Source organism: Dasypus novemcinctus, chromosome 3, assembly GCF_030445035.2.
Source record: "Dasypus novemcinctus isolate mDasNov1 chromosome 3, mDasNov1.1.hap2, whole genome shotgun sequence".
NCBI classification, from domain to species: Eukaryota; Metazoa; Chordata; class Mammalia; order Cingulata; family Dasypodidae; genus Dasypus; species Dasypus novemcinctus.
In genome coordinates, this window is record NC_080675.1 from 149,048,935 (window position 1) to 149,075,237 (window position 26,303).

General features: G+C 57.4%; 1 protein-coding gene across 1 annotated transcript; it reads left to right on the plus strand.

Moving 5' to 3' along the window:
* Window positions 1-822: 822 nt before the first annotated feature.
* On the plus strand, window positions 823-26,303 carry LOXL1 (lysyl oxidase like 1). The gene is made up of 7 exons (XM_058294467.2): window positions 823-2,309; window positions 17,900-18,008; window positions 20,829-20,966; window positions 21,425-21,581; window positions 22,073-22,168; window positions 23,610-23,725; window positions 25,953-26,303. The coding sequence occupies exons 1-7, from the start codon at window positions 1,166-1,168 to the stop codon at window positions 25,957-25,959; spliced, it is 1,767 nt and encodes a 588-aa protein (XP_058150450.1). The 5' UTR covers window positions 823-1,165; the 3' UTR covers window positions 25,960-26,303.

Genomic DNA, 26,303 nt, shown 5'->3' on the forward strand with positions numbered 1-26,303 from the left:
AGAAAGGGAAAGTGACTTGCCCAAGATCACCCAGCAACTTAATCACAGGGGACAAAGCCCCAGCTCTCCTGTATTCCCTACTCTCTTAAAGGCTTGTACTATGCTTTTCTACCTCAAAATGACCCCTATCCCATATCAGAGACAGCCCCAGGGCTTCATTTTATCCCCCTGTATACTCAGGTTATTCCCAGGGAATGAGGAATGGAGATTTAGGAGAGAAACCACATGTGATGTGTGAGATGTTCTTCTCACCCATAATTTCACAATTCCTGTTCGGCCCAGGGCACACCCCCATTCTACAGACTGGGACAGAGAGGCCCAGAGGTGTGCCAAGAAGGGAAAAAACGGAAGTTCTAGCCCCCTTGTGCGCGGCCTCTTCCCAAGGTGGCCTATCAATGAGGGGGTGTCTCTTCGCACTGGCTTCAGGGAGCAAGCGAAAAGAGAACCCAGGGCTCCTGGGGGAGAGGCTGGAGTGAACAGGGGTCAGGGGCTCATTCACGCCCGAAGAAGCAGCCCAGTAAGAAAGGAGGAAACCAGGGATGCTGGGCTCTGTTCTTTCCAAAGAAGGAAGGAATGGGCAGGGTGGCGCTGACTCCCCAGCCCTCTTCTGCCTGCCAGGGCCCCACTTACTGAGTCCCCAGAGGCCCCCTCCTACTCTCTACTTCATTCCTTCCCTCAGAGGCAGGTCTGTGGCTTGGCGGGGAGTGCCAGGGACTAAACAGAGCAGCTGTGGGACAGGCCAAATAGCTAAAACCCGGCGGGCCATAGGGCCCAGCGGAGGAGGCCCCAGCAGGCGGACCAAGCTGCCCGAACCCTCCCCAGGCTCCCAGGCTGTTGCTTATTCATTCAGAGTGGGAAAGCGCCAGCCAGCCACCAGCCAGTGCTGCGCGGGCCATGTAAGGCCCCCAGGCGGTCCTGCCCGCCCGGTGCCCTGCAGAGAGCCTGGTGCAGCCCCGGGCACCGCCCCTGCCCTGCCCTGACTCCTTGGCCTCGAAATGCTGTCATCGGAGGAGCTGTCCCGCCCGGGACAAGGCGAGGATGGACAAAGCTAGAGCTGGGGCAGGCAAGAAGCCATCCTGTCCTCGAGGCTGTGGAAAGAGAAGCACACACAGGGGGCTACTCCTGAGAGCCTCCCTCTCCACCCGGCCTCTGCAGAGGGGCCACCATGGCTCTGGCCTGGGCCGGCTGGCAGCTGGGGGCCGTGATGTGGGGCGCCTGCCTCTGTGTCCTGGTGCAGGGGCAGCAGGCGCAGCCGGAGCAGGGCTCGGACCCGGGGCGCTGGCGGCAGCTGATTCAATGGGAGAACAACGGGCAGGTGTACAGCCTGCTCAACTCCGGCTCAGAGTACGTGCCGGCCGGGCCTCGGGGCGCCGAGAGTAGCTCCCGGGTGCTCTTGGCCGGCAGCCCCCAGGCCTCGCAGCGGCGCAGCACAGGGGGCCCCCGGCGACGGCAGGCCCCGTCCCTGCCCCTGCCTGGGCGCGTGGGCTCGGACACTGTGCGCGGCCAGGCGCGGCACCCCTTTGGTTTCGGCCAGGTGCCCGACAACTGGCGCGAAGTGGCCGTCGGGGACAGCACCGGGATGGCCCGGGCCCGCACCTCTGTCTCCCAGCAACGGCACGGGGGCTCCGCCTCCTCGGTCTCGGCCTCGGCCTCGGCCTTCGCCACCACCTACCGCCAGCCGCCCTCCTTCCCGCAGCAGTTCCCCTACCCGCAGGCGCCCTTCGTCAGCCAGTACGAGAACTACGACCCCGCGTCGCGGACCTACGACCAGGGTTACGTGTACTACCGCGGCGCGGGCGGCGGCCTGGGCGCGGGGGCGGCGGCCGTGGCCTCGGCGGGCGTCCTCTACCCCTTCCAGCCCCGGGCGCGCTACGACGAGTACGGCGGCGGCGAGGAGCAGCCCGAGTACTCGCCCCAGGGCTTCTACCCGGCCCAGGCCCCGGAGAGGCCCTACGCGCCGCCGGCGCCCGACGGCCTGGACCGCCGCTACTCCCACAGCCTGTACCACGAGGGCACCGCGGGCTTGGAGCAGGCCTACCCCGACGCCGGCCCCGACGCGGCGCAGGCCCCCGGGGGCGCCTACGCCAGCGACCCCCGCCTCGGCTGGTACCCGCCCTACGCCAACGTGCCGCCCGAGGCCTACGCCCCGCCGCGGGCCGTGGAGCCGCAGCCCCCCTTCCGCGTGCTCGAGCCGCCCTACCTGCCGGTGCGCAGCTCGGACGCGCCGCCGCTCGGCGGGGAGCGCAACGGCGCGCAGCAGGGCCGCCTCAGCGTGGGCAGCGTGTACCGGCCCAACCAGAACGGCCGCGGTGAGTACTTGTCCCCGCGCACCGGGGCTCACAGGGCCCCTGTCCCGCCTTCTGGTCCCTGGTGAACTGCTCCCTGCGTCCAGACCCCTCCTCCCGTGCTTTACCAAGGCCTCCCCTGAGCTGCTAGTAGAAGCCCACCTGCAGCCCCAGCCACCAGCCTCCGTGGGCCCCACCACCCTGCCTTCCCACACCCAGGCATCACCGGTGCCAGCGTTTGGCCATTCTGGTCGGGGTCCTGAACCTGCATTTGGAGGGAGGGGAGGGGCCAACTGAGCTTCTGGAGGAGGCACCTTCCTGACCTGGCTTGGGTCATCTCAGGACAAAGGATGATGCCCTGCTCCCCACCTCTCCCTCATGCTGAGCCAGGCAACTCCTTCATCCATGGAGTGTCCCAGTCCCAGCCACACAGGTTGAGGCAGGGAGCGTCGGAAACCTGGTCTCCAGGGTCAAAAGGCCTTAGGTGATGATTCTGGAGGTGTGGCAGGTCCCCACCGCTGGACACAGGTGAGCTGGGTCCGAATGAGCAGGAGGTGAGAGGGGATGCTCCTGGCCCAGGAGGGGCCCAGGTTGGCTGACCTAGAGCTCCCCGAGGTCAGGAGTAAAGAGAGGCAAGTGAGGCACTGGCGGGGGGCACGGAATTTCGGGGGCACCAAAAAGCTCAGTAATCACGATGATTCATATTTTAAGGCAATATTTTGATGCTGAGCCTTATGGGAGCCTGAGATAAAAGGAAAACTCAGTAAGACCAATTCTGCCTTTATTGGAAATCAGGTCCTTTTTGCATACATTTTGATTTTTTTTAAATTATTGCATTAAAATATTACTCATCATGATTACTGAGCTTCTTGGCACACCTAAAATTTTGCACCCCAGGCCGGTGGCTCCCTCGTCTCATTCACCTCCCCTCTGGTCCTAGCCCTGTATTGGGAGGCAGCTGGGGACAGGACCTGGTGTGCCTGCCCCTGGCTTTTTGCAGGGGGTGATAGCATGACCCAGTCTTGGGAAGGCCCAATGCACTACACGCAGTGGGGCAGTAGAGGGGACAGCCTTCGAGGGGCGACCTCCACACTTGCTGTCAGCAGGTGGGGCTGCTGTGGCCAGGGCCAGCTGGGGGACTGGGCAGGGCTGGAAGGCTCTCTGCCCATCCTCTGCTGTCCTAGGAGTCCCCTTCTTCCTTCTCTCCCTGTGGGGCGGTCAGCTTTGGTCAGGGTCTTCGACTCAACTCCCCTCTGACCCGCCTCTTTCAGGCTACAGTCGGTGCTTTTACCCACTATTCTCTGCTCCATGCTGCCAGCCCCAGTCGTTGATGGCTGAGCCCTGTGGGACCCAGGGACCCAGGGGCCAAATCCCCAGCCTTGGTTCTTCTCCCTCGGTCAGCAGCGGGGACTGCTGCCTTGTCTCCAGCCATACTGACCTTGGAGGAGGGCTGCTGGTGAGGGGCCTCCTGACTCCCTGGGGGCTGCAGGAGCCCAAGGCTTGGGGACAGGACTGTCCCCACTTGAGACATTCGCTCCCTCACATTCAAGGCCTGGCACTCGAGTTGGGTACTGAATGCCACTTTGAGAACCTGCAGGAGCTCAGGACAGGAGCCCGATGGAGGCACCTTCTGTGATGTGGTGGAGGATGTGTCCTCCCGCACCCTGCGACCACCCCCATCTGGTCCTCCCCAGATACTTTGCAGCGTCCCCACAGCAGGCATCCACTGCCCCTGGAGCCCGTTTCCTAAAGGGTGCTAAACTTCTGTGGCAGTTTTTCTTAGAATGCAAGACCTCAGAGTGGGTCTCGGCCAGAAGAGCCCCACCTCTGGGCAGAGGAGACAGCTGAGGCCTCAAATGGCACAGCCTGAAGCTGGCGGAGCCAGGCCTGGGCCTCGGCCTCTGGGCTCCCAGCCAGGGAGCTTTCTAGGGCCCCTCTTTGGCCCATCAGCGCTTCAGGGAGTCATTGGGTTCAGGGTAGGATGGGCCAGGGCAAGGCTGAGTCTGAAGTGGGGGCGCTTGGTGCTTAGGAGGGCCTCTGGCCACAGCCGGAGCCCCGCAGTTGGTCTGGGGGGAAAGCCATTTATCCTCTGAATGGAGCACACTGTGTCTAGCCTTGTGTGCTAGTGAGCATCAGACCCAGGCCCTGCCCTGGGGCAGCGCCTGCGCGGGCGGGGGCGACTCAGCGCTGCCATTGGGCAAGTGCCGGGGCTGTGGAGCCAGAGCAGGGGGCCTCCCCAGACAGGGGCTGGGGGCTCAGGGCCGACTTCCCAGAGGAGACGGTGCTCAAGAATTGCGGCAAGAAATGGCGGCCCAGCTCCTCTCCAGGTCATGGAGGAAGTGCGGTGGGCTGGGAATGTGTGGCCAGGTGGGGGGGAAGGCAGGTTTGGGGCTCGCGAAGAGGCCAGGGAGGGAGCAATGCCATCTCCCATTATTGATTCCTTCTTCCCCACCCGGCTCGGTCGGGTTCATGGAAAATCCCAGTGCGGGGAAGGCCAAGCCCTGTCCTTAAACTCAGACCCCCAGGCCTGTGCGGGAGCCCAGGGCACATTCTCCAAACCTGACCTCACTCGTCCTGGCCTCACACCACGGGGTCTGAGGCCGCTGCTGGCAGCCTGCGCACGCGTGTGGGCGGGGACGTGTCCTCACAACACTAAACACATGTGCGCACCGCCCACGGCCTCCCCTGCTTGGGTGGTTTCCAAGCGCCTGTCCTGAGCCCGGGCCCTTCCTCAGGCACCCGCACCCTCTCCCCTCCCGCCCGGGGCCCAGGGGCCTGCCCAAGGCCTCCTCCGATACTGCTGTGCCCAACTTCAGAATCATTACCTGGAAGGAATGAGAGGAGGACAGAGAGACCCTGGCAGCGTCGGGGGTTCCCCTGGCTCTCACACAAGCCGGTGCGGAGAGGCCTAGAGGGGGTCGTCTGCTTCCCAGGCCCGCCGGTCCCCCGGGCTCTGCCGGCTCCCACAGCCTCTCGCTGACCATGTCCTCCTGCCTGGTCCCCTCTGCGGGCCTCCTCGCCCCTGCTCCTGCCTTCCCACAGCCTCAGCTTCTTGGAGCTGGTGGTCTCAGAAGACCACAGCTCTCCTCCCAGGCCTCCCCTCACCCCTCCCCTGCCCAGCCCAATACACCAGCTCTGGCAATCCCGTGAAAGTACCATGGAGCAGGCTGCCCTGCCCCTCCTCAGGGCACATCCAGGGGCTGAGCCCCTGCTGCCCAGCATGTGTCCTTCTTCCTGTCCTCACTTGGCCAGCTGGAGGCCAGGAGTGACCCCTGTCCACAGCCTCTCCTTTTCTCTTCCATCCTACACGTTGGGCAGATAAACCCTGGCTGTGCTAACCATGTCACTCCCCTGCTGAGGAAGGTTCTGTGGCTCTCCATGACTTCAGGACCAAATCTAAGCACCTTAAGCTGCTGCTGCAGAGCCTGAGGCTCTGCCTTCCTCCTCCTCTCCTCCTCTTCCCTTCTCTCAGGCCTTGAGGCTCTCCCTGTGCTGCTTCTGGGCCCCCTCTCAGTCCATCCTCCTGGGCCCAAGAGGCCAGTCCAGGACCCCCAGTCCACAGAGCCACACAGCTCCTTGCCCCACCCCCACTGCCTGGGGCCCTTGCCTGGCCCTGACCTCCGGGCCTCCTGCTGCCCAGGCCAGCTGCCCTCCCAGGCTCGCTTCCTGCCTCCACAGGGCTTGGAGCCGACACAGGGAAGGACAGAAGCTTCCCGAGTTAGAGCTCTAAGGCAGGGATAAGGCTAAGAACCCAGCCATTTGCTGAAGAGCACCTGCTGAGCTTAGTGGCTTAAATGTGCAATTCCAGTCATCCTCGTTCCCTCCCACTGAGGTGAAGATTTTCCTCCTCCTTCTGCAAAGGAGAAAACTGAGGCCTAGCATCTTCTCCCAGCAGGGTGCGGCTGACCCAGAATTCAAATGCAGCCTGTAGCCTCTGTCTTGTGCTGAGATGACCTAGGACAGCCCCTGCTCAGGCAAAGGATTGTGATGCCCTGAGACCAGCGAGCCAAGCAGGGCAGGGCAGGAGTTCAGGGCTCCTCCACCGACCGGCCCTTGCTGAGCCTCAGTCCCCCATTTGCAACCAGGGGAGATTATTGCCCTAGCATTTATTGAACACTTTACACATTGTCTCCCTTAATTCTCACAGAGAACCCGCGGGCCAGGTGCCATTATTAGTTCTACTTTCCAGATAAGGGACAGGCTGACTCACTGACTGTCATACATCCTCTTATTGGTGAAAGCAGGATTTGAGTTTACATGGCTCTCCATCCTGAGCTCCTTTTTGTTTTTTAAAGATTTATTTATTTATTTATTTCTCTCCCCTTCCCCCCTGCCCCCAGTTGTCTGCTCTCTGTGTCCATTCGCTGTGTGTTCTTCTGTGACCGCTTCTATCCTTATCAGCAGCACCGGGAATCTGTGTTTCTTTTTGTTGCATCATCTTGTTGCGTCAGCTCTCCGTGTGTGTGGCGCCATTTTTGGGCAGGCTGTGCTTTCTTTCACACTGGGTAGCTCTCCTTACAGGGTGCACTGCTTGTGCGTGGGGCTCCCCTATGCGGGGGACACCCCTGCGTGGCACGGCACTCCTTGCGCGCATCAGCACCGCACATGGGCCAGCTCCACATGGGTCAAGGAGGCCTGGGGTTTGAACTGTGGACCTCCCATGTGGTAGGCGGATGTCCTATCCCTTGGGCCAAGTCCGCTTCCCCATCCTGATTTCTTAACCACCATGCATTTTTTAAATTGTATGCATTCTTTTTTTATTATTATATTTTTTTGAAAATACATAGATCACAAAAAATGTTACATTAGAAAATATTAGAGTTTCCCACATACCCCACACTCCCCCCCCCCCACTCCTCCCACATCAACAACCTCCTTCATCATTGCAACATATCTCTTGCATTTGGTGAAAGTATTTTGGAGCACTGCTGCACCACATGGATTATAGTTCACACTGTAGTTTACACTGTCCCCCAGTCCACTCAGTGGGTTATGGCAAGATATATAATGTCCTGCATTTGTCCCTGCAATATCATTTAGGACAACTCCAAGTCGTGAAAATACCCCCACATCACATCTCTCCTTCTCTCTCCCTGCCCTCAGCAACTACCGTGGCCACTTTCTCGAGATCAGTGCCACAGTGTCTTCCATTACTAGTCACAATAGTTCTATAGTAGAATACCAGTAAGTCCACTCTAATCCATATTTTAGTCCTCCATCCTGTGGACCCTGGGATGGTGATATCCACTGCAGTTCAGTGCCTTGTCAGTGGGCCCCACTTTGAAATTTATGTCCCTGAGTGTGATGGAGTTGGACTCAGATGTGACCTTTCTACACGTGCCTCTTCTGTCACTTTTACTGAACGTGTGGTTGGCGCTGGGGTTGGTGTAAGCACAGGAGCCTTGAATTTCTGGACTGTCCATGCGCCAGCTGGGCCCTGAGCCTCAGCAGAGTTGCAACTCCTATTCTCCGGTTCATTGGACTTACCCAGATTGGCTCACAGTGGGGTGAAGATGGTCAGCCACCACACCGGGGAACCGAGAGCGCCTCCAACTCCAAGCAGGAGAATCACATCCATCAGCCATGTATGCATTCTTGTTTACTCTGCCCACCTCGTTCATTCACTCATCCATTCAACAGGTATTTGACTGACTACTATATTCCAGGTACCAGTTGTGACAGGATGAAGTGGGGTTGTGGGTGTGAAGGGCTTTGGAAGCAGAGTCCCTCCCCAGTATGTATTACAGTGAAGGCTTGTCATTCTTACTCCAGACTACAGAACACTTACTTAACAAACAATTATAGCATGCTTACTATGTGCCTGGTGCTGTTCTTGGACCTTTACAATTAGTGTCATTTAATCCTCCTGACTGGGAAGCGGATGTGGCTCATGCAGTTGTGCACCTGCCTACCACACAGGAGGTCCCAGGTTCGTTTCCCAATGCCTCCTAAAAAAAGAAGACAGGCAAACACAGAGAGCACACAGTGGACAGACACAGAGAGCAGACAGCAAGCCCAAACAGTGGAGGGGGGGAGGGAGAAATAAATTTAAAAAAAATTTTTAAACATCCTTCTAACAACCCAATGAGGAGGGACTATTATTATCCCCATCTGCAAGATGGGGAAACGGAGGACAGAGGACGTTTGAGAGGTTAAGTAGCTTGCCCAGGGTCACATAACGGGTAACTGGTGGAGCCATGGTTGGAGCCCAGCTTTCTTGCTCCCTTTCCTGACACTGCCTCAGGGTGCTCCTTCAGGAAGTCGCTCAGTGGAGGTGTGGAGACAGATGGCCTTGTCCCGCCTCCCTTTCTGGCAGCTGACGGTCCCTGGTGTCTGAGCAGACATGCCTCGTCCAGGCACGCTTCCTGTCTCCCCTCTTATCACCCAGTTGCAAGCCCGCCTCCTCTCTCCCCTGGCCTCAAACTAGACCATCCCTGCAAGAAGAGACAGCTCCTGTTTTAGCTAATTATGATAGCAGCTGCTATGTAATGAACACTAGCCATGTGCCAGACGCTGTGCTGAGCATCTTATTTTAGTCTTCTCGTCTCATCCCCCAACAGCCTTGTGAGATAGATGGAATTATCTCCCCTATTTACAGATGAGGAGGTTGAGGCTCAGAGAAGCGGCGTAACGCGCCCAGGGCCTCAGCGTTCTGAATGGCCAGCCTAGACTTCGGCTGACTCCCACTCTGCCCCAGCCTCACCTGGCTCCTGCCCCTCAGGGAAGGGTATTTTCAAGTCTGTGTCTCCTGTCTCGGGGTTCATGGTTTCTTTCAGGTCTAAACCCCCTGAAAAAACAAAAATTGGGTTTATGCCTTAAGTTTGCAGGCTCCACGGAGTTTTGGGGGTGACAGGGGTGAGGAGTGGAGAGTCTTTAGGGCAGGGCTTTTTGTTCCACAGACCCCTTTTCCAGTCAGGGGAAAACCAGGGACCCCTTACCAAGTCCACACTATACTGTGTGTTATTTAACAACTCTATCCCACCCACACCAACATGTCCCCACAAGAACAATGTTTTTTTGAATTTCAGTTCACACTCACGGACCCCTGGTGAAGAGCCACTGGTCTAGGACTTCCCTGGCTCCAGGCCACTGCCAGACCTGGCCTGGGAGCTCAGGCCTTCTGGACCCCTGCCCCTCTCTCCTAACCCTGGGGCACTTTACTGTCCTCTGGTCTCAGAAGGCACGCCTCTACCCTATAGCTGCCAGCCAAGAGCCACCCCATTTCCATCCAAGCCAAGAACTCAGGGAAAACTCCCCAGGGCAGTGGCTGAAGTGGGCAGGAGGGTTGGGAAGAGGGGGGGAGAGCGAGTGGGCCTGCTCTTGCTTCCAGTTCCTGTGCCCAGCATTCCTGTGGAGGAGCACCGGGGCTCTGGAGGCTGGCAGGAGAGGCTCTGGCCCCCCGCCTCCTCGCCACAGGCAGCTGGACCCAGAGAGCCTTTCCATCTGGGCCAGCTTTACAGGATGAGGGTGGGGCCTGCCTCCCTTTCTCCCTTGTTTCTGGGCACTCCAGGAAGCAGGCATTTCAGTATCACCTGAAATTGGGGTTTAGGTCACCAGAGCAAGAAGGGACTCAGACGTTTGCCACCAAAGCTTCAGACCCTTGCCACCATCCCCCTTCTCGTGGGCCAGTGGGATCCCTGGGGTTTCCAACCCGAAACATGCTTTTTTCCAAAGAAAGACTTTGGGGGCCAATTCCAGCCTCTCTCTCATAATGATGCCTATGCTCACATAGGCAGGTGCCACTAGACCCCTGTGGGACAAGCAGCCGTACACACCCTCACCAGAGGAGTCTAGAACAGGCCCTGGGCTGGTGTGGGGAGGCCAGCCTCACTGAGGTTGCAGCCTGGCAGCCAGAAGCCGGGCGCCGGGAACACAGAGGGGCCCGGCCCATTGCCGTCTCGCCCGTCCCTCCAGCCTCAAGCACCTGCAGGACACCCAGACCTGGGCCAGCAGCTGTGTGGCCAGGCAATGGAAGTACCACCCACCCCTGCCCTCAGGGGCTGCGTCGGGCTGAAGAGAGCAGACGTCATCTCATCCAGTCAACAGACACTTGTTGAGGGCCTTGCTGTACACCAGTGTCAGGCGTTGTTCTAGAATTGTGCGTCCATTAGTGAAAAGAAAGACAAAGATCCTTGCGCTTGTGGGTCTTAGATTTTAATGTGAACATAATAAATAGCTAACTAAGACATATTGGAAGGTGGTAAGTTCTGTGGAAAAAATAGAGATAAGGGGGAGCGGGAGTGCGGGGGGCGGGGCAGGTGACAGATTTCAGAAAGGTGGTCAGCGTAAGCCTCATGAAGGTGACATTGCAGTAACGACTCGAAGGGGGTGAATGCTTGAGCATCCGTGGGAAAAGCATTCCAGGGAGAGGGAATGGCCAGTGCAAAGGTCCTGAGGCAGGAAGCGCCTTGTGTTTTCAGGTATGTTCCACAGTGGTTGGAACCAGGTGAGGGGGCTCTGGGTAGTAGGAGACAAGGTCAGAGAGGTAACAGGGCACGGGGGACTTGGGCGTTTAGTCTGCTCCACTGGGGAGCAGCTGCAGGGTTTGAGCCGAGCAACCCTGACATTTATATGGGGTCCCCCCACTGCTGTGTTGGGAGGGGGCTGGGGGGCAGAGGTCCAGGCAGAGAGGATGGCAGCTGGGCAGGATGTCACAACAGAGGTGGTGAGAGGTCAGATCCAGGATATATTCTGGAGATAGAGCTGATGGGATTTCCTGACAGACTGGCTGTGGGGTGTGAAAGAAAGAGAGGAGCAGGGATAACACACAGGGGCGTGGCCCGGGGAGCCGGAAGGAAGAGGTGGCCATTGGCCAAGGTGGGAGGGCTGCGGAGAGCAGGCTGTGAGTAAAATTAAAATTCCACCCTGAGGGATCTGAGGGGACCCAGGGGGGCTGGAGCACCAGGGAGGGTTTCTGGGGGTGGGGTGGGGGGCACCAAGCAGGACCTGCAAGAGGGAGGAGGATTCTGACTGGACAGGAGGGGCCGGAGCTGTCTTCACACTGGGAAGGAGCGGAGCAGCGTGTGCGAGGAGGGGGTGGAAGGCGCGGCGAGGGGAGAGGTGGCCGCCGGCCGCCCCCAGCTCAGCGCTTGCCGGGGCGGTTTGCTCAGTGAACCCTCACAGGTCCCCTCTCTGAGCTGAACCCTGTGGCGCCCACATGCGGAGCGAGGTGGTGGCTGCCGCCGCACCTGTTGGTGGGTGTGTGCTCTACATGGGGCCGGGGCACGGGTGAGCAGGATGAGGAGCTGGGCTTTGGGGCCTAATGACTGTGGACCCCTGCGTGGGCAGAGCTGGTGTGGGGGGGGGGCAGGGAATTCCAGGACAAGGGCATCACAGGGTCATCGTGGAGGTGGAGGGTAGGAAATGTTGGGGTGCTGACCCTTAGGGGTGGGAGATCTGGGAGGACAGGTCAGGCCAGACCTCCCAAGGCCCCCCGGAGAAGCCTAGGCTTGACTCTGTAGGCCAGGGAGGGCCGCTAACGGTGGTGGGCCTGGCTTTGTGTCCCCCTTTCCTCATCTGTCTGGGCTGGGATGGCCCTGCACGACCCGGCTAAGCGGATCCTGCAGCAGCCCCGCCTCCTGCTCGCCAGGCAGGTGTGGGGCCGCGGGGGGCCGGCGCCGACAATTGACTGTCCTGATTATTAGATAATGACCACGCGGGGTCCGGAGCGGCCAGCTCGAGCCCCGGCGGCCCTCCCTGCTCATCTTTATTCAGGGCAGAGCTCGGGAGAGCTTCCTGCTCTCTCCCCACCTAGGGGCTCCTCTGGAGTCTGGCGGCGCTAGCCAAAACATCCCGCTCAGCACATATTTCACAACCGACTGACTGGTTCCTGCTGGACTTTGTTTATTCTCCGGCCCTGGGCTCGAGAGATTAGAGCTATTTTGCATTCCATTTTCCATCATCTGTTTCTTGCGAGCAGGAGACTCAGGGAGAAGAGGTTTTGAAGGAGACCAGGTTTCTTGTATCCACAGAAGAGGGCACGCCAAGAGGGAAACAGGTGATGGTGTGGGCAAAAGGCAGGAATGTGACCACAGGGCCCTCAGCACTGGGCAGCCTCCAGGAACCGCTGAGCTGGAGGGAACAGACTTCTAATGGAGCAGGAAGGATTTAGGTCAGACGCTGGGAGAATTTCCTGACTGTGAAAGCATTATCTGTAGAGGTCGTGAGAGGTCTCAGGCTCTTGCACAAGCCCGGGGCATGGACTGAATAGCTGCTAAAAAAGTATTTTAATCTCCAAGTGTTGATGATTCCATCAAATCTGTGCTCAAGGGTCAGTTAGTCCAATTCCCCCTATCATCCAGCTGGGGAAACCGAGGCTCAGAAAGTGGAAGGGACCTGTACAACGGGGGCGACTGGACAAGATGGCAAACTTGCCTGCTGACGTCTTTTTCGTGCAGAGGCCCCAACTGCGTCCCACCAGGGAAGGGGAAGGCGAAGACTGACATTGACCTTGGGTTCCTGCGGGCTGGCCCAGGAGCAGTGCGGCAGCTCTAGGCTTGCTGAAGTGGGAGGACAGGGATAGGGTCCAGAGCTGTTGGCGCCCAAGAGTCAGCGTGAAGGGTTTCTGTACTGGGGCCCCGGATCCCAAGCAGAGTAAGCCCCAGGGGCAGAGCAGGAGTAGAGGGCTCTAGTCTTTCTCCCTCACATGTGTGTCTTCACTGCCCTGGAGGGTCAGAAGGGGCCAGCCAAGGCCAAAGGGGCTCCCTGAGAGCAGGGGCTCTCTGCAGAATGGCCTTAGCTTTCCTCGCATGCAGCCCCTCCCCAGCAGAGCAGCCTGGCTTCAGCCATCCTAGGGCCTGCCCCCACCCCCGACCTGGACCCCAGCTCCCTGCGGCCCCCCCGTGGTCAGCACATCCCTCTGGCCAGGAGTAGGGTAGAGGGCAATTAGAACTGGACAGTTGGGAGCAGAGAGGGGCTGGGCTTGCCCATCGCACAGGAGGTCTGTGACAGAGCTGGTAAGAACCCAGGCTCTTGTCTGCCTCCCGGGTCAGAAGGCAGGATGCCCACGGTGACCAGGCCTCCCTGGGTGGCCTGAGCGAGACCCTCTACCCAGCCTTTGGGAGGTCAGACCCAGCACACCCCATCACCCCACAGTGAAGCTAGGCGCTTGGGAGAAAGCTGAGCGAGACTGGAGGTGATGCAAGAGTCGAAAGGGAGCCGGATGTGTGCCCTCGCCCAGGTACATGAGGTGGCATGTACAAGCTGTTCACTGGGGCCTGGGGGTGGGTTGGCAGTTGGAGGCGGCTGGGAAGTCCATCACCAGGAGGCTGGACGGACAGGACATGGCAGATACACTCTGGAGTCCTATTTAGCCAGGACAAGGAGTGAACTAGATCACGAAATAGAACGAGATCTCTAAGACAAGATTATTCGTATGCTCAAAAAACACGCACCCACCCCAAATGCACTGCAAATTTTATACAGCTACACAAATGTTCGAAGACATGCCTGAGGGTCAGGGGTGGGGATGAGGGCAAAAACAAATTTTAAGTAAGGCAAGAGAGAGGCCTTGCCTAGACCAGTGATAATGGGTTAGTTTGCTGTGGACCGAGAAGTATGATTAATTCAAATTTTTACATTTATAAAAATGGAGAGGAGCTGGGAGAAGTTTTCATTGGAACCCACTTTAAAGAGTCTCCCGTTCCAGGCCCAAGGTCTAGTTGAATCCATGTATCCTAGAAAAGAGATCCCAGCCCTCTCCCGCCAAACTGCGTCCCCGTGACTGACGGCTGAAATGCCCGCTTGCGCCTCCCTGCCTCGGGGGTGAGCTCCACCCTCGCTCCGGGGTCTTTCTCTAAAGCACACTTACGGAGATGGGTGCAGTCCCCCAGTCTGGTGATAGCTGGACTTCCCCCCACATTGGCCAGCCTGCCTGGAGGGCCTGGTTGTACCCCACGAGCCAGAAACAGTAGACGGGCACCCCGACCCTTACACCCCACGAGCCCCAGCTCAAGGCCCCTCATCCCCCTTCCCACCTCGCCCAGCCCCCTCCCCACACCCAAGCCCGATGGCCCAGGGCGCTGAGAGGGTGCCCCTGGGAGAGCAGGCCCTACAAGGAGGCATTGTTCCTTCCTGGAAAAACATACCCGCTGAGGGAGGGGGGCCTGCTGTTCCCGGGACCTCAGCAGGGGGTGCCCAAGGGTGGGGAGGAGGGCTGCCCTCTGGGCCAGCAGCCTCCCAGAGCTGCTGCCTTCCCAGGGCGCGGGGGACGGCCAGGGCAGCCGCAGGAGGCTGCGTGAGGGTCAGAGGCGGCGGAGCAGAGAAAATAACCAAACAACGGTAGGAGAGATTCCATTTCTGTGACATTCTAGAAGAGGCAGAGCTGAGCTGTGGTGATTAAAGAGCAGATCAGTGGCTGCTGGGGGGGTGTGGAGGCAGCGGGCAGGAGGGAACTTTCTGGGGTGGCAGAAACAATCTATAGCAGCGGTTCTTAACAAGGGGTCCATGAGCTTCAGCTGAAATTTTAAAAAAGCATTGTTCTTGTGGGGACGTGTTGGTGCGGGTGTGATATATTTATTAAATAATGCGCAGTGGAGTGTGGACTTGGCAAGGGGTCCGTGGTTTGCCCTGGCTGGCAGAGGGGTCTGTGGAGCAAAAAAAGGTGAAGGACCCCTGAGCTTGAGTGTGGTGGTGGTTACACACGTGGATGCCCTTGCCAAAATGTACCAAACCATACATCTAACATCTGTGCATTGGACTGTGTCTTGATTAAACCTTGAAAAAAAGTTGGCTTTTAGAAAAAGGAAGACCATGGGAGGAGTCCTGGGAGGGAGCTGGGACCTAGAAGAATCTCCTCCTGGGGCTGTTCCAACTTGCTATGTGGCCTTGGGAAAATTCATGGCTCTCTCTGAGCCTTCTCTGAGTCTCGGTTTCCTCCAGCACTTTCAAAGGTCCTGGGTGCGCTGGTGTCTCGAGGGCCAGAAGTGTGGAGCATGCTTGTGGATGGCTGAACAGTGATGTTTTGCGCCGCTAATTTTTAAAGACTCTTGCTTGCTGGAGGCTGAGGGCATCTCGGGCGAGTTAGTTATCCCCACAGTAAATGCTGGTGAGCACGGGGTGACGGGGTGACGCTGTGGGGCTAGAGGGGAGGAGACACAGGTCAGTATGAATATTACATACGATGATAGGTGGTGCGGTAGATCCGTGCAGCCTGTGATGGCACTGCCAGCAGGGAGCAGGAGGCACGCACCTGAGCCTGACAGGCTTCCCTGTTAATAAGGGGAAGAAGATAATCGCCAGCACGCGCGGGGTCAGGTTTCAGGGTGTGACCAGGGCCCAGCTGTCTGTCCTTAGTCTCCTCTCGCGGAGAACTCCTTGGTGTTGCTTGGAGCTTTCAGAAAAGCCACCCCATTTGGTTACAAGCAAAAAGGGTCAAGTGATGTCACAGCCACTCATTAACAAATGTTTTAAGTCCAGAGCTTTCACACATCATCTGGGGACACAGCAGTGAGGCTAGGCTCCGCGTTGTGGACAGGTATCAGGCCTCAGGGTGAGCCCTGCTCGGCTTGTGACCCGGCCGGGGCTCAGTACATAACCGGGATCGGGGCATAGTCAGGGCCAGGAGCAGCCCCAGCCTGCACTGAGCACCCCTGGCCCCTCGCTCAGCTGGCTCTTCTGACTTCCCTGAACTGCACAGCCAGCCCGTGGAATGGCCTCGAGAAAGTAGGGCCGGGCCAGAAAAGCCTTATGGAGCCATCTGTGCAGTGTTTATTGAAACCAGGTCGGGCGTGGAGAGGGGTGGGGAGGGGGCTGTCTGGTGCTGCCTGCTGGGTCCCCTGAGGCTTCAGGCCCAGCTGGGCCACCCCCACGTGCGGCAGAGGGAAGGCTCATTGATGACGGTGAAGGGGGCTGTCTCGCTCCGCCTCACCCCTCTCCCGCAGGCTGCCGCCACCCTAGGGTGAGCACCAGCTCCCACTTGGCAGTGAGGTGGGCCCTTGCTTTGTGGGCCAAGGCCCCTTGGGAAATGACTGCAGGCATTCCTGGGGGCTTGGATAATCAGGCCTCGGCTCGCCAAGACAGCCCCCATCAGCCAGGAGCTACCTCATCCTCACCCACCCCTGGACTCCAGCTTCCACCTCATTCCAAGTAGGTGAGATCACGCGGCTGCCTGCGCCAGCCTCCCGCCAGAGGCCCAGGCCCCCGGGGACGGCAGGTCTGGGGTCTGGGGACCCTAGGTGTGTGTGGGGGGGAGGGTTGGGGTTCATTCTGACACCTCTTTCAAAGGCTTGGAAGCCAGGGCTCCCCTTCGTTTGCCTCGTCTGGTGGACCTTAAAGCGGACGGATGAGGGTTCTGGCAGCAAGGGGAGGGGGCTGGAAGACAGTCTGAATGACTCAAGCCCTCCCTCCCTTGCTTGCCCTCATCCTCTCCTGCCCCCTGTTGAGCTTGAAAGAGGCAAAGAAGGCCCTAGAACCTCATTTCATCCCACCCCTCACTTACCTGCCAGAATCTCTGAGGCCTGAGTGGGGAAGGGACTTAGATGCCCAAAGCCGACTTGCCCTCTAGCTGGTGGCCGAGCCGGGATGGAGTCAGGGCTCTGGGGTCCCCCCATCAACCTGCCACCCCACCCCTGTGCACGTTGCTCCCCAGATTAAGACCAGCCCTTCTTTACCCCAGTGCAGATGGGGTATGGACACCTGAGCTTGATTTCTGCTTATTTCCAATAACTCTCGGATTAACTCAGGCACAGCCAGGAGGAGGGGTGGAGGGAGAGTGGCAGGAGGGACAGACCTCTGGCTCTGGCACATCCTGGGGAACAAGCGGCCCACAGGGGCTTTCTCCAGACCTCCCGGGGCGCCTGACTGGGGCCTGCCAGGGAGGGAGCCGGAGGCCCAAGGATGCAGGCAGGGGAGGGCGGGCCAGGTGTGGGGTGCCCGGTGGCAGGAAGCAGGAGGGAAGGGCCGTGCCAGGAAAGAGGAACCCTGAGTGTTTTCCTTCCAGCCCGGCCCTTCCTGCCCACACGCACTTCTGCCAACCAAAACCCACCTGGCTCTGCCTGGGAGCCTTCTGGGACCTGAAGCGCAGGGTTTTCTTAGTGGTTCACAAAGAATGTCGCCGAGGGAGTGTATGTCTGGTGTGGATATGAGGTATGATGATAAAAAGCAAAGCAAAACAGAAAAACCTAAAAATAAGTTAATTTCTAGAAAAGAATGCCACCATCAGCGGTGAGAGGAGCAGAGAGCATCTAGGGGCTGGTGCCCAGAGGCCTGGGGAGCAAAGGGCAGGGAGGGAGTGCTTCTGCCAGAACATGGCTTGGTCCTGCCCCCCCACCTTTTTTATACCGTTCCCCCTCCTCTCCTCTGGCCTCCAAACTCTGCCCTGTCTCCCAGATCTCGCTTCCGTCCCATCTCTCCCAGGAGGTCTTGGCGGCTCCCACACTATGGAGTTCTGATGCCGAGGAGCACCTGAGCCCAGGACTGGGCGCCCAGGGGGATTGGTCAGATTGTACACCTAGGTCGGGTGGGAAGGCTTCCTGGAGGAGGTGACGGTCCACGCAGCGAAAGGAGACTGGAAAAGGGTGTTGGGTTGGGGAGGCCTCTGGACATCGGCAGTGGTGGCCAGCCTGACCCTCCTCGATCTTGTGCTCTTCCTCCCTCCCTCCCATTTCCCCCTCCAGGCCTCCCTGACTTGGTCCCGGACCCCAACTACGTGCAGGCATCCACTTACGTCCAGAGAGCGCATCTGTACTCCCTGCGCTGTGCTGCGGAGGAGAAGTGTCTGGCCAGGTAAGGGGTTGGGACTGAAGTGTGGAAAGTTGGCACAGGTCAGGACCTGGCAGCCACCCCGAAGCAGTGCTTACGCCAGCCATGCTGCTTACGAGCCGCGTAACCTTAGCCAGGTGCCAGAGCCTCCCAGCACCCTGACCTCTTCCTCGCCCAGCCTCGTCTGTCCCAAGGGTGTTGGGAAGGGGTGGGACAAGCGGTTACTGTCTGTTTTCTGTATATATCACTGTGCCAGGTCCTTTACGTTGGCCATGGCATTTAATCTTCGCACCAGTCCTAAAGGTATGTGTTGCCCTCGCTTTAGAGAAGGGGAAGCTGAGGAGCAATGAAGGCTCTCAAGACCCAGGGCACGTCCTGTAGGGTGGGCGCGCCTCCAGGAGAGGGGGCACGACTATGGAGCCATCTCCACAGAGGACTTGGCTGGCCCGTGCTGCGTTGTCTGCTCACAGCTGGGGCAGTGGGCCTGGGTGACAAAGAGGCCCTAGTCAGGGGGAAGGACAAGAGAGGGGAAAGGACCAGCTACACGAACCCAGCATAGCTTCACCTTTGGTGGGTGATTCTGCCCCCTGCCGAGCTTGCTTCTAAATTCATGAGCAGTTAGTATTCTGGTCATATATGTGGGCTTCGGCAGGCACCTCCCTGCGCTCAAAGAACTGGTTAACAATTACATTTATTTCCTTCTTTGTCGAAAACCCTCTATGTCCAAAGCACCTATTTTCTTAATTACTTGGGTTTTTTTAAATAAAATTTTATTGAAGTTTATCATCCATATATGAACATACATAAACATACATGTACTATAAACAATAAGTGTATAGTAAAATTTGAATTTACAAAACGTGTATCATCATACAAGCCTCCCATATATCTCCCCACCAAAACCACCTTGCATTGTTGTGAAACATTTGTTACAGACTATGAAAGAGCATTGTCAAAATACTACTAACCATAGCCCATATCCTACATTTGATGTATTTTCCCCAACCTACCCAATTATTAACATCCTATATTAGTATTATATATATGTATTATATATATATATATATTGCTATTAGTATTATATATATATATATCGCTTAGGAGAAAATATTTTCATATTTGTCCTGTTAACCACAGTCCATCACCTGCCGCGGGATTCCCTGTGTTACACAGTCCCAGGCTTTGTACGATCCATTCAAAGTGGGCACTTAGTGGCTCTCATTTTCATCAACGAGTTGTGCTGTCATCACCTCAGTCAATTTTAGAACGCTCTTATTACTCCAGAAGGAAAAATTACTCTGGGTTTTTTGACCATTTAAAATCTCTTCTTGCTTTTACTTTTTAGTATTGGGAAGCCCTTTGGAACTCTAACATCATCTCATTTATAGACCCTCAAGTCCAATGCCACTCAGAGTAGCTGACTGCAAATTGTTTGTTACTTGTCTATAACAAGATAAGGAGCTTGCACCTTGTACACTGCTTCCTTCATCAAGAAAATCTTACTTTGTGGGAGGAGGGGACTGTCAGCTGAATTAAAGAGTGTGATTAGTGCTATAGTTGATTTACCTTCTGGTGCAAGTTTCCTCTTTCATCATAGACTGTCAGCAAGCAGTGTACAAGCTGACACTGTCCAGGGACCACCCTTGGAGTACCACTTAGTCTGCCGGCCCATTCGGGTCTTTTTCCGTCTCAGTTGTCCTGGGAGAGAGTTCCCACTGCTGTTCCTCCAGCCATGAGGAACTGACCATCTCAGTGGCAGTTTTGAGGGGTTTAAGACAAAGCTGAACTATCACTCCATCTTCAGGGGACCTCCTGGGGGCCCAGACCTGAGCTCGTGGATGAGGTGAGAGGAGGGAGTCTGGGCTGTGCCCTGGGGGAGTCTCCTGGTGTGGCTGAAGAGTGTCCCGATGCAGAACCAAGCAGTGCTGTGGGGTTAGAGCAGGAAGAGCCCTCTGCGAGGTCCCAGGAGGGAGGGGTCAGCAAGCTCAGAGGCTTCGGGCTGCGCCTCCGACAAACCTAGAAAACCTGGCAGAACCGGAGCCCTGGGGCAGGAGGGCCCTCCAAGGTCATCCTCGTGTCCGGGGACAGCGCCAGTTCACACACTGCAGAACCCAGAGAAGGAAAGGGACTTGCTCCAAGTCTCACCATGAGTCTGTGGCCAACTGGGCCTAGCACCTAGACCCTGATGGTTTCCCACGATATGCTGAGCCCAACAGAAAGGTAGGATTTAACTGAACAGAGGGGATGGTGGATGTTTTGTTCCAACCAGACACAGACAAATTCCAGGCCTCCCCCAGACAAGGCTGAGGGCTTTTTGTCCTGGCAGACGGGAGTCTGAGCAGCCTGTTGTCCAGACATCCTCTCAGAGAGCAAGTTAATCCCCAGGACTGGCCACCTCCTTCCTCTGGCCTTAGATCCAGACCTCAGTGAGGCTAGGGAAGGGCCCCTGAGCCAGGCCAGGGCAGCTGTGGGTGGTCAGCCAGAGGGGTGGGGCCTTCGGCCAGAAGGGGTGGGGCCTTCAGCTGGAGGGGTGGGGCCTTCAGCCGGAGGGGTGGGGCCTTCAGCCAGCCCTGCAGGGCCTACCCGCTGGGCGAGTGTGCGCATGCACGCAGCTTCTTCGTTGTCTCCTCTCTCCTCGTCTTACCCGGCAAGTCTCAGCTGGGAATTGCAGAACAACAGGGGAATTGTGAGCGGACAACCTGTAGCAGACCTGTGCTCCCTGAATGGACGCGCACAGGGCGCTGGCTCTGAAGCCTGAGCCCCAGCTGCAGTGGAAGGGGTCGGATGGGAGGCAGGGGGCAGGACGCACCCCTCTCACACCAGTCTCCTCACCTGTCCCCGCAGCACAGCCTATGCCCCTGAGGCCACCGACTACGATGTGCGGGTGCTGCTGCGCTTCCCCCAGCGCGTGAAGAACCAGGGCACTGCAGACTTCCTGCCCAACCGGCCTCGGCACACCTGGGAGTGGCACAGCTGCCACCAGTGAGTGGGGGCCGGGCTGGGGGCTTGGGCACCTCTGTCCACATCCATCTCGGCCTCGGGGCGGACTTGGTGCCCAAGTTCCCCTCCCCCACCAGAGCCCCAGGCAAGGCAGGTGCTGGGTGGAGGGGACCTGGTGAGTTGTGTTCTGCCAAGGACAGGTCACTGGGGTAAGAGTTTCTCAGAGGAGCCTCAGCAGAAAGCTAGGCTGGAAGATGGCACACAGACGGATAGTACTGAGAGGGTCTGGAAATGTCTGGAATACAGGGCATTGCCCAAGAAGGCTCGTCCAGGTGGGGGGTCCACAAAGAGATTGAAGGGTCCTGAAGGGGTACTGTCCTACGGTGGCCCACCTAGGCGGGGAGCACCAGAGATGCTGCCATAGGAGACACCAGGGCAGAAGAGCCCATACTGGTCGGGAGGCTGGGCCATCAGGGTCTCCTCATCTTCTCTGTCCCCAGACATTACCATAGCATGGACGAGTTCAGCCACTATGACCTACTGGACGCAGCCACAGGCAAGAAGGTGGCCGAAGGCCACAAGGCCAGCTTCTGCCTGGAGGACAGCACCTGTGACTTTGGCAACCTCAAGCGCTACGCCTGCACCTCTCACACGCAGGTCAGTCTCCAGAGGTGTGCGGGTGGGGGGTGCAGCAGCCTGGGTGGGCAGGGAGAGCTGCCAAGGCCCCTGGCTGCTCAGCTCAGGTCCTCAGGGCCTGCTGGGACTGCCCTTTCTGCCTCAGAACCCCCTCCTGTGCATCGTTCCCAACTGTGGCTGGATGGCACAGTGATCCATTTGCCCGTTTATCTCCCCAAATCCATCAGTTCACGCAAACATCCTATGCTGTCTCTCTACCCAGCCTCTATTCATTCCTCCATCCTTCTCTCCCAAGCATCCTTTCCTCCTTCATTTCATACCTCACCCCCTAAATTTGGCTATTATGGCTCTTGATCATCTCTCTTGTCCATCTATCCTGTGGGCCTAGGAAGAGGACAGAATCCGCAGGGTCAGGGAGGAGCACAGAGGAAGGAGGGCCCCAGAGGTGAAAGCATGGGGTGGCTCTGAGGAATGAGCAGCACCCCAGCCTCTCCTCCTGTCTCTCTTCCCAGGGCCTGAGCCCAGGCTGCTACGACACTTACAACGCAGACATCGACTGCCAGTGGATCGACATAACGGATGTCCAGGCTGGGAACTACATCCTCAAGGTGAGCCCCTGGTCTGCAGCATCCCCTCCAACGGATGGGCATGCGCAGTGCCCGCCCTCCCCCCGCCAAAACGTGCATCCACCTCCGGGCTGCTTTCCTCATCCCCAGCTGCCAAGCAGAGGCACCACCCCAGCGCCACACGCCCAGGTTTGCATTTCCCATCTGAAGCTTTCAGCCTCAGGGAGACACAGCTCTCTTTCCATGAAGAAGGCCAGGTGAAGGCATGCGAGAGGAGGCCTGCCCCATGCCACAGAGGAACCGAGAGCAAGGGGGGAGCTGGCGAGCCCCCCGTGTGCAGGCAAGGCAGGCTTTGTGCCTCTGGGAGAGGACATTGCCCTCCTCTGAGACTCGCTCCTCACGGTGACCCTGGCAGAGCTGAGGGCTCCTGTGGCCAAGAGTCCGTTAGAGTGTGACTCCCTCCTGCTCCAGCACCTGCTCACTGTACCCACGCCCCTTGTTGGGGAGCGAGTAGGAAGCATGTTAATTCACACAGCCCAACTTGGTACATCTGTGCGGACTGCGCAGGTGCCAGGTTGTCACCGCCTCACCTGGGGAGCCAAATCTCAGGTGTGACGTGAGGGTGGCGATCGCTGTACCAGTTCACTTGGACCCGCTCCACATGGAAGTTCAGCAGGGGGAGAGCAGTGGAGATGGGTTTGCAGGAGGCGACCTTAACCTACTCATGAAACAGGCTGGTGGACAGCTGCATTCAAAACACGCTCACCGGGATACAAGTTTGTTGCCCCTCCTCTGTCTCTGCTCAGCCCACCCAGTGGCTGCTGTGTCCCTGACCTTCCCTCTTTCATCTGTTCATCAAACAGGTGCAAGAGCCCGTCTGAGTTCTAGGCACTGCAGATGTGAACCACTTAAGTAATACACATTGAGGAGTAAACTAGGGTTTAAAGTGACCCATTTGCATCTGTTCTTAAGTGTCTGCATATAAAGCCGCTCCACCCCACTTGGTCCAGCGTTTAAAAGGTGTCCTTGTCCCACGGTTCCTTTTCAGATAAAAAGCCCCAAGGCTGGGGCCCTTCATCTCCATGCAGGAATGCCACCTGCACAGAGCCCCTCGGGCCATCTGGACAGGGGTGCATGGGGGGAAGAGTGTGAGCCTTGGAGGCAGGCAGGCCAGGCACCGAACCCCTGAGCAGGCCCCTCTGGGGCAGCCTCAGGCCTTTGGATAAGAGCGGTCCAATGGTGCTTTCTTTGACCACGTGCGTCTCTTCTTCCCTCTCCCTGCCTCTCACCATGTCCCTCTGCCTGTGTATCTGTCTCAGTGTCTGTTGGCCTTACGTGGTCTCTCTCCATCTCCCCATCTCCCTCTCCCTGTCCCTCCTCTGTGTCTGTCTGGCCATCTGCCTCTCCACCACCTTCCCTGGTGGCTGGATGAAGCCAACCCCTGACTCGATCCCTTTTCTCTCGATTTCCCTTCTGCCTGCAGGTGCACGTGAACCCAAAGTACATCGTCTTGGAGTCTGACTTCACCAACAACGTGGTGAGATGCAACATCCACTATACAGGCCGCTACGTATCTACAACAAACTGCAAAATTGTCCAGTAAGTGCTAACCCATGTCCCAGCCCCTTTCCAACCTGGGAGCCATTAGAGCCACATAAACTACAAAAGGTTCCTGCACGTTGGGTCACCTTAGGATGGCCAAACACGGCTGCAGCTGAGCACAGCCCAGTGACTCCACAGCCTTGTCCGTGCCAAACCCAGCTGAGAGCACATGGAGGCCTCAGTCTGCAGAGCGCTGATTTGGGGCCCAGTCACGTGGCTCCCTAAGGTTTCTCAAGTGGAAACCAGCAGGAGGTGGCATCTTGGGTGGAAATATATGGGCTCTAGAGACCCTAACTCTGCATCTGCGACACCGGGTAATTGACCTCCCCTCTCTGCACTATTCTTGTCAACTGTAAAATAGGTACTTCCCACACAGGTGTGGCAGGAAGCTTTAAAGTTCTGATATCTGTGCATGTGCTAGAGCCTGGTGTATAGTGACACTCTGTGAATGACAGCTGTGAGAACCAGTGTCCTTGCCAAGTGGATTGAAATGAACAATCCTAGACAGAAGTGACTTGGGTTGAATAAGCCATCACAGTTCTGGGCCCCCTTTGCAGGTGAAATTGGTAAACTCAGGGCCGGGGCCTTTGACTCATGGCTGCTGGGCGGAGTTAGCTGCAGCTGCCCCGGGCTGGCTGTGCACAGTCTCCCTCCCAGTTCTCCACATGAAGCACTTTGTAAAGGGACCCCCTACCTACAAGTGTGCAAAGAAACTCAGCACCACAGAGTGTGAATTTAAAAATTTTGATCAGGTAAAAATAACTCTTTTCTATAAAAATGAATATAAAGTACTCACAGAGCTTAGTCCATCAACTTGGGATAAATGGCAGAGATTCTGAGGCCCAGAGAGGCATCTTTCCCAAAAAAAGTATCTATATCTTTGAGTGGCTGACAGGTATGAGAGTTTTAGCCTGTGACTGAGGTCAGGACTGTGTGTAAACAGGCTCAGGGTTCAGTGTGTGACCAGGCTTAGGGCTCAGTGTGACCAGGCTCATTGCTCCGTGTGTGTCCAGGCTCAGGACTCCGTGTGTGACCAGGCTCAGGGCTCTGTGTGTGGCCAGGCTCAGGGCTCAGTGTGTGACTAGGCTCAGGGTTCAGTGTGTGACCAGGCCCAGGACTCAGTATGTTACCAGACTCAAGTCGGAATTCAGTGTGTGACCAGGGTCAGGACCCATTAAGAAACAACTACCACTAACCCAACTGTTCACAAGCCCTCACCTCTGGTTGAATACAGAGACACAGTTCCTCATGAGTAGAATTAGATCAGCATTATCCAGTCATAAAAATGAGTTTAAAACTACTGACTCCTGCTCTATCCCTGGGAATGTGGCTCTTTTGCAGTCCTGGGTTTCTGGCACCTTCCAGCTGTCAAGGCCTGTCTCAGCCAATTAAATTTAAGGGGTACCTAAATTCAGGATCTTCTGATAAGGACTTCTAGGGAGGGAGAAGGAAGAAGAGAGGAAGGGCAGATGGAGAAAAAAAGAGGGAGTAAGGGAAGCAGGGAGCCCCTGGCCCCGCCTGCTGCTGGGGAGGTACGGTGAGCAGCCACCAGCCCCTGGCAGCACAGACAGGAGAAACTGCCTGGCCTGCCTGCTCTGGGGGCCTGCAGGCGGCAGGGGAGGCAGCGGCCCTTTCTTCTGAGCCCTTTACATAAGTGCTTGGAAAGGGCTCGGGTCTGAGTGAGGCGGGTTTATTAGAGCGTCTCCACGACCCTGACCGCAGGCAGGCAGCAGGGCCAGTGCGCGCAGGAAGCAGACGGAGCTTTCCCAGAAAGGCCACGGGACTGACGCCTGCGGGTTTCCATCATGTTTCTGAAGAGGAAAAAGGAGGCTTTTTTTCTTTCTTTCTTTCAAAGCACTGAATTAGAAAATAACAAGAAATAGTATTTCCAGACAGTAGCAGTCTGCTAATGGCATAGAAAACAGTCTGGGGCTCAGGGCATGGGGAGGAGCATGCTGAGAGCATGCCGTGGAGGGTGGAGGGCCCATAAAAGACCCCATGTGGGCTCCCCAGGGCTCCCGTCTTCCTGGGGCTGGAGCTGAGGGGTCAGCCCCTTTCGCCTGCGCCTAAGTTATGGAGGGAAGTGGCATGTGTCATGAGATGTGGGCTCTGGAGGGGGACCCCCAGCTGCAGAGCCTGCCGGGAGTTTCTGCTGGTAGTTCAGTGAGGGACGAGTGCCCACCCCCCCACCTGCACTTGACCTCCCGTCTTCTTTTTCCCTTAGATCCTGATCTCCGAGTGGGTGGACAGATGGCCAATCTCTCCCCTTCCCAAAGCAGGCCCTGATCCCCAAGCAGCCTCCTGCCAGGACAAACCCGGCCCAAGGAGCCCAGCCCCCCACACCCACAGGCCGGGGCAGCTGGACGCCAGGGGCATCCCTCCCTGCCGACCTCAGGGAGCGGATGTGGACCGAAACCACAGGGATTCCAGATGTCAGGCCCATCTTTGTACTTAACTTTTCTCTAAAGCTTTGTTTTGTTGATTGTTAGTTTTTAAAATTTTTATATTTTGGCCATACCACAGAGCAAGATTGCCCAAGTTTGGGCTGAATAAAACAAGGTTTTTTTACTCTGTT